Genomic DNA, 7931 nt, shown 5'->3' on the forward strand with positions numbered 1-7931 from the left:
TCTTCTTGTGGAATTCCTCTGTCTGTTGCTATCTAGCTGTGAAACTAAAGGGCTGTGGGAATCAAGTTTTTTCTTGAATGTTTCTTTTTGTTAAATTTAACTTGGCAAGTCCGTTAAGATAAATTCTTATTTTCAATGATCAACTACCCGGGAGCTGTGGGTTAACTGCCTTGTTCAGGGGCAGAACAACAGATTTTTTTTTAAAAACCTTGTCAATTCATGGATTTGATCCAGCATAATTTCAGTTACTGGCCCTATCCTGCTAACCCCTTAGGCTCCTAGCATGACTTCTCTTTCCATCTGTTATGTTCATTTTGACTTTCCCTGAACTGCAACTTACTCCAAGCATGCATCAACATCTTGCAACTTACAAGCCAAAAAAAATATTATAAACTGGGTGCTTTGAGCCCTGAATGCTGATTGGTTTACAGCCGTGGTATATCAGACCGTATACCACGGGTTTGACAAAACACTTATTTCTTAGTGCTCGAATTACATTAGTATCCAGTTTATAATAGGAATAAGGCACCTCAAGGGTTTGTGATATATGGACAATATACCACGGCTAAGGGCCTAAGATGTGTTGTGCCTGAGAACAGCCCTTAGCCGTGCTATACTGGCCATATACCACACCTCCTCGGGCCTTATTGTTTAATTAACCCCTTCTCAACCAGTATGTTCTCCTCTCTGACCTACACCCAGACTGCACGCCGGGTCCATGTCTTAAGACGAACATAAGCAGATCTATTTGTCATCCAATAGCAATGACCGAGGGAATGTCGTCACCTGACTGCTCCTCCCGACTGTCTGTTTTATAGCCTCTGGTTGTATTGTGTACAAATTGAAGTGGCTTTGTTCTCTCATTTTATATGGACATTTATATTTTGATAAGTTTATCATATTTTATACATATTTTTGTGTCAATGTTCAAATGAATAAATTACATTTTTATTATGAATATGATTTTTGGGAGGGGAATTATTTAGTTTACTTTGCTACTTTGTTATGGTAAACATTAGTTTTGACCACTTTGAAACAGATGTGAGTATTTGGAATCACATTTTTTTATAATTTGTTATAGAATAATTTAAAAGTTCATCTTATTTTGGGAGATTTGGAACTACTTCAGCAAATGGACTGTGTGCTTTAGACCACTGCTTATATAATCTAAAAACAAAAACATCAAGTTATCCTCCATTTTGTTAAAACCAGTCCATTTAAGTTGACACAACGTTTGGGGAAGTGGTGCCAGATCCATATCATGGTCCTTTTGGTTTTTCAGATTTTTGAAGAGCAATTTTGAAAAAAAAACGTTTTTTTTAAATTGAATGAATGATTGATTTAAAAAAAATAAAAAACTGCCTGGCTAAGAAGGTGCAGTTCAGGGTTTGTCAGACTGTCAGTGTTAGTAGAGTTCTGTGATTCTCTGTAGATGGGCATGTGTGCATAAGCTCACTGGTTGTATGTCCCCATCCCTTCCTTACAGCCAAGAGCTCTAACGCCGCCGTACTTCCTCGTACTGCCTTTACATGGACATGGCAACTGACTTACACTATCACCCTCATCATCCTCATCTCCTCTGTAGTATGTTCATAGGCCCCTCCCCCTTGGACAGTCATCCATCCATTCTAAATTAAGGAGCAAATACAAACTTATAAACAACTTCAAATGAACAGAAAGTACATATTTATTTAGAAGTCAATGCGAAAACGTACAGATGTACAGTTTTCTTTTGAAAAAAACTGGATTACTTATCGAAAGAAAAAAATAGTATTTATGTTGCCGTTTATTTTTCATGTTATATGGTGTGGATGTAAGTGTTGTTCCCTCGCTGCACCATCACATCTAAAGAAAAAATAAACAAGATGTCCAATTGCTGAATTATATTTGATCGAAACTATACTGAGCCAAGAACATTCTCACACAACTTTCTTTTGTAAACATTTTTTTTTTCATGCCAAAATCATGCGGAGATTGTTGATGTAAGTTGACAAAGACTATGTGGTTTCTTCCTTGAATAATGTCTTAGCGGGCTGTTATGAGTTGTTGTTTCTTTTTACGTTTGCTTTGTACAACATGTAGCTAATCTTAATGTATTAGATCCAACTGTTCTCTTAGTTTTGTATGTTTGCCTTGATTTAATTTGTATTTTTTATCATTTGAAATTTGCATCCGTTTGTAATGCTCAGTGATAAGCCTTGGTAGTGTACTGTATACACATACTTTGATGGCAGTGGGATTTGGCAGCTGCAATGACAATCTGAATGTTCATCATTTCCCTTTTGAGAAACAGACCATACCTACACTCACCTTTTAACACTACACCAAACTCAGCATGTGATTGGAAACCACTGTATTTTCCTCCCAAAATTGTTTTTATCCTTTAGAAAACAATGGGGATTTGTTACTTCATACAGTATGTTGGCCTCCACATACACACACACACGCTCACACACACAAACACATTAATGCACATTATTTATCGTCATTCTCCTCTAAAATGACCCAAGTGCTGACAACATGTGTGGATTTGCAAGTCTAATTTCAACCTGTTGGTTCCCAGTGCAGCTCTAATCACTACAATAGCTCTTCATTGCTCTTGCATTGTTTTCTTAGGTTTTTAATTAAATACTTCGTTTGAAGCTGGAAAACAATGTTGCTGGTAGAATTGTGTATTGCGTGGCTTGCTTTATAGTTAGAATAATGCGCTTTGAAGTGCAAGGAGATCCGCCCGGATAGTTATTTGTTTACATTCACTAATTACTTACAGTTAATTAGTGGGCATATGAAAGAACCTGTTGTTTGTTAATTATTCAATGTAGATACTCACAAGGCATTTGTGGACTTTTCAGAAACGATAAAGTGCTATTGAAACCTTATTTAATTTAAAGTGCAGGCTAAATCATTTTGGTATCATTTTCACTAAAGGCACCCTTTGCTGGAGTGAAAAAAAATGAATTTAATTGAATAACAAGCTCTTGAATTGAATTGTGCAAGTGTAACTTGCTTATGAAAGCCCCCAGTGATTCATGATACACTACATCATATTGTTGATCACATGGTTACATCGCAAATACACCCAAATAGTCACACAGGTATGATAGAGGCAACCCCTCCAGAATGACACAGACACCCCCTCCAGAATGACACAGACACCCCTCCAGAATGACACAGACACCCCTCCAGAATGACACAGACACCCCTCCAGATTGATACAGACCCCCTCCAGAATGATACAGACCCCCTCCAGAATGATACAGACCCCCTCCAGAATGATACAGACCCCTCCAGAATGATACAGACTCCCTCCAGAATGATACAGACTCCCTCCAGAATGATACAGACCCCCTCCAGAATGATACAGACCCCCTCCAGAATGATACAGACCCCCTCCAGAATGATACAGACAGAATGATACAGACCCCTCCAGAATGATACAGACCCCCCCCTCCAGAATGATACAGACTCCCTCCAGAAGACAGACTCCCTCCAGAATACAGACTCCCTCCAGAATGATACAAACCCCTCCAGAATGACACAGAGAATGATACAGACCCCTCCAGAATGATACCCCTCCAGAATGATACAGACTCCTCCAGAATGATACAGACCCCTCCAGAATGATACAGACCCCTCCAGAAAGATACAGACCCCTCCAGAATGATACAAACCCCTCCAGAACGATACAGACCCCCTCCCAGACCCCTCCAGAATGATACAGACCCCCTCCAGAATGATACAAACCCTCCAGAATGATACAGACCCTCCAGAAAGATACATACCTCCAGAAGAATCCAGAATGATACAAACCCCTCCAGAATGACAGACCCCCTCCAGAAAGATACAGATCCAGAATGACAGACCCTCCCAAACTCCAGAATGATACAGACCCCTCCAGAATGATACAGACCCCTTCAGAATGATACACCTCCAGAAGAATGATGACACAGACACAGAATGATACAGACCCCTCCAGACCCCTCCAGAATGATACAGACCCCTCCAGAATGATACAGACTCCTCCAGAATGATACAGACTCCCTCCCAGACCTCCAGAATGATACAGACTCCCTCCAGAATGATACACCCCCTTCAGAATGATACAGACCCCTTCAGAATGATACACCCCCTCCAGAATGATACAGACTCCCTCCAGAATGATACAGACTCCTCCAGAATGATACAGACCCCTCCAGAATGATACAGACTCCCTCCAGAATGATACAGACCCCTTCAGAATGATACCCCCTTCAGAATGATACAGAACCCTCCAGAATGATACAGACTCCTCCAGAATGATACAGACCCCTTCAGAATGATACAGACCCCTTCAGAATGATACAGACTCCAGAATGATACAGACCCCCTCCAGAATGATACAGACCCCCTCCAGAATGATACAGACCCCCTCCAGAATGATACAGACTCCCTCCAGAATGATACAGACTCCCTCCAGAATAATACAGACACCCTCCAGAATGACAGACACCCACCCCCCAGAATGATGCAGACACCACCTCCAGAATGATGCAGACACCCTCCAGAATGATAGACACCAACTCCAGAGTGATAGACACCACCTCCAGAATGATAGACACACCTCCAGAATGATAGACACCACCTCCAGAGTGATAGACACCCCCTCCAGAGTGATAGACACCCCTCCCACCTCCAGAGTGATAGACACCACCTCCAGAATGATGCAGACACCACCTCCAGAATGATGCAGACACCACCTCCAGACACCCCTCCAGAATGATAGACACCACCTCCAGAGTGATAGACACCACCTCCAGAGTGATAGACACCACCTCCAGAATGATAGACACCACCTCCAGAGTGATAGACACCACCTCCAGAATGATAGACCCCACCTCCAGAATGATAGACACCACCTCCAGAGTGACAGACACCCCCCCAAGAATGATAGACACCACCTCCAGAATGATAGACACCACCTCCAGAGTGACAGACACCCCCCCAAGAATGATAGACACCACCTCCAGAATGACAGGCACCGGACATAAATCCCCCGAGGGTACAAGACACATGCACAGAAAGGTGATCAGAGAATGAACATTCAGCTGTCATTGATCTGCCCTATGAAATCCTGTCATTATGGAAGCCATTCAAAAGGATAAAGGCTGGGGTCGACTGGGGAGCCAGATCTTGCCAGATCCTTCCATGGGGGTTACTGACACTGTATTGTAATCTAGCCAGTTAGGACTGCTGTCCGTCACACATATCATATTGTAGAATTATAAATACATCCAGGTTTAAGCCACTGTGCTGCTTGTTTTCCGTTTTCAAATAGGGATACCGTTATTACTCATCAGCTATGTGACAACTTCAGTGTCAGATGAGAGAGAATATTTTCTTTTCAAAAGGTAAAAATCCACTAAAATCCACATTATCCTGGCCTCTATTGGTTATATATTTTCTTAAGTCATTTTTGTAGTTGTTGATTGAACCTTAATGTCTGGCTCACCCTCACACCTCCTGTAGCCTTTTGTAGTTGTTGATTGACCTTAATGTCTGGCTCACCCTCACAACTCCTGTAGCCTTTTGTAGTTGTTGATGGAACCTTAATGTCTGGCTCACCCTCACACCTCCTGTAGTCTTTTGTAGTTGTTGATTGACCTTAATGTCTGGCTCACCCTCACACCTCCTGTAGCCTTTTGTAGTTGTTGATTGAACCTTAATGTCTGGCTCACCCACACACCTCCTGTAGCCTTTTGATCCTTTTTCGCTTTGCCTTTTGTTCTGTTTTCTGGCATGTTTATTCTTATTTAAAGCTGTGTTATGTAGGTACGGTGTGTGTGCATGTTTTGTTTTGTACAGTATTGTGTTGTGCTTTTATTTGCCCTCTTGTCCGTTCTGGGTGAATGTGATAGCTAGATACATGTGTGTGGTTGTCAAGATGTCCTTACTTCTCTCTAACATGTATTTTGTCTGTCTCTACGTCTAGGAGGTGAATTAGTCATCCCTGTACTCTTAGAGGACCAATTAGTGTTACCCCCGTCCATCCCCCTCCCAACCCTCTGCCCACCCCTCACCATAATTGAAACCACCAAAGAGTCCCTGTCCAAGGCCACTGAGGCCGGGGTACCTTGCTTGTCGGACCGAGGCGGTGATGATTGTGATGATTGTGATGATGATGATGATGGCTTGGTGATATCTGGGTATGATTTCAACTCTAACCTGCCTCCTACTGATGATGAAGAGCTTTACGCCACCTTCTCCTTGGTAACAGATAAGACCTTGTCCACGTCGGCTTTTGAAGGTGGCTACAAAGCTCACCAGCCCAAGTGGGAAACCAAGGACTTTAGACCTAACAAACCATCCTCAGACCGCGGTAGGACTACCACTACCGCCGTGCTGCCACTAGCACCCGACCAGAGCCGCTACACCTCCACCGCAGCCCTGCACCACACACCACCCGCCAAGCTGCCTGCCGGCAAAATGAATAACCGCGAGCTAAAACCCCAGCCAGACGTAGTGTTGCTCCCGTTGCCCACCCTACCCTATGAGGTAGACAGTACCAAGCAGAGGGCTCCTGTAATAACCTCCCCCATGTTCCATACTGTACCCACAGCCCTGCCCACCCAGCCCGTCATCAACAGAGTCCCGGGACCACCGGAAGTGTCCCGCCAGTCTAGCAGCACCATCGGGATGGTCGTGGGGATCGTGGCAGCCGCAGCCCTGTGCATCGTCATCCTCCTGTACGCCATGTATAAGTACAGGAACAGGGACGAGGGTTCCTACCAGGTGGACGAGAGCAGGAATTACATCACCAACTCGGCAACGCAGAGCAACGGAGCCGCCGTGAAGGACAAACAGCAAAGCTCGAAAGCTGTCAAAGGAAAACAGAAAAACAAGGACAAGGAGTATTACGTTTGAGTGACGGACGTTGAGAGATGAAAAAGAGAGGCAGAGAAAGACGGGTATAGAGAAATATAGAAGTGTATTTAACAGTTACCTTCTAAGGAGCTGCGATGACAAAACATGGTAAAAACTAGAACCGTTACTTGATGCTGTGTAGAGTGGTTGAACTATGACTATGTGTAGTGATATGAAGAAGGCTTACTATTGTAAGCATACAGAGAAGGATAATAGCATCTTTAGAGACCTTCCTCTTCTGCCGAGTTCGTGAACAACTCCTTCACAGCGACTGCATCATCATCCTATGGGACTTTTAGAACTATGTGATCCTTGGCGTAAAAAAAAAATACATTTGGTTTGTTTTTGTAAACCTGTACAAAATGAAAGATGTTCGTTAATCTTGACCGTCTTCAGCATGTAAGCAACATGTAGTGCTTTAACAAGAGTGGGTCAGGATAAAAAGGATCATTGTAGAGGCAATGAAAAAAAAATGGACTACTGCTGTTAAAAGATATCGTACATTTTTTTATTGTATGTATGGTTTCGGGATTATAAAAGTGTGGTGTCTACGCAACAACAACACAAAACATCTACTACTCTATGTATCAAATGACACCAAGTGAGCTCAAATGGCTGAGGAAAGATCTCTTAGGATCTCTTCAGATCTCAGAGCTCGGTTGTCTGTCCTCTGATCTCAACATGATTACTCTCGTTGTGTGACAGAAGGACAGTGACACTGACGTGTTGGTCCTGGCGAGAAGTGGTTGCTTGTTCTTGTCTCGGTTAAAAGCAACTGATTGTAATGCATGTAATCAATTCTACCAAAACTGTACAGTACAGTACAATATACCACTAGAGTACAATATACCACAACAGTACAATTACATACCAGTACAGTCTATTGTACAATACAGTACAATATACCACTAGAGTACAATTTACCAAAACAGTACAATTACATACCAGTACAGTCTATTGTACAGTACAGTACAATGTATAAACTTAGCTTGAACAGTCCTTTTCTCTCTAAAGGCCAAACTTTATACTTC

General features: G+C 42.7%; 1 protein-coding gene across 1 annotated transcript in view; it reads left to right on the forward strand.

Annotated features, from left to right (window-relative positions):
* Positions 1-6900, forward strand: part of LOC135525527 (neurexin-3a-beta-like) — a 347678-nt gene extending 340778 nt beyond the window's left edge. Inside the window, exon 7 of the mRNA XM_064953198.1 lies at positions 5972-6900. Coding sequence (XP_064809270.1) covers positions 5972-6900 — 929 coding nt within the window. The remainder of the gene's footprint in view (positions 1-5971) is intronic.
* The last annotated feature ends 1031 nt before the right edge of the window (positions 6901-7931 follow it).

Source organism: Oncorhynchus masou, chromosome 32, assembly GCF_036934945.1.
Source record: "Oncorhynchus masou masou isolate Uvic2021 chromosome 32, UVic_Omas_1.1, whole genome shotgun sequence".
Lineage (NCBI taxonomy): Eukaryota > Metazoa > Chordata > Actinopteri > Salmoniformes > Salmonidae > Oncorhynchus > Oncorhynchus masou.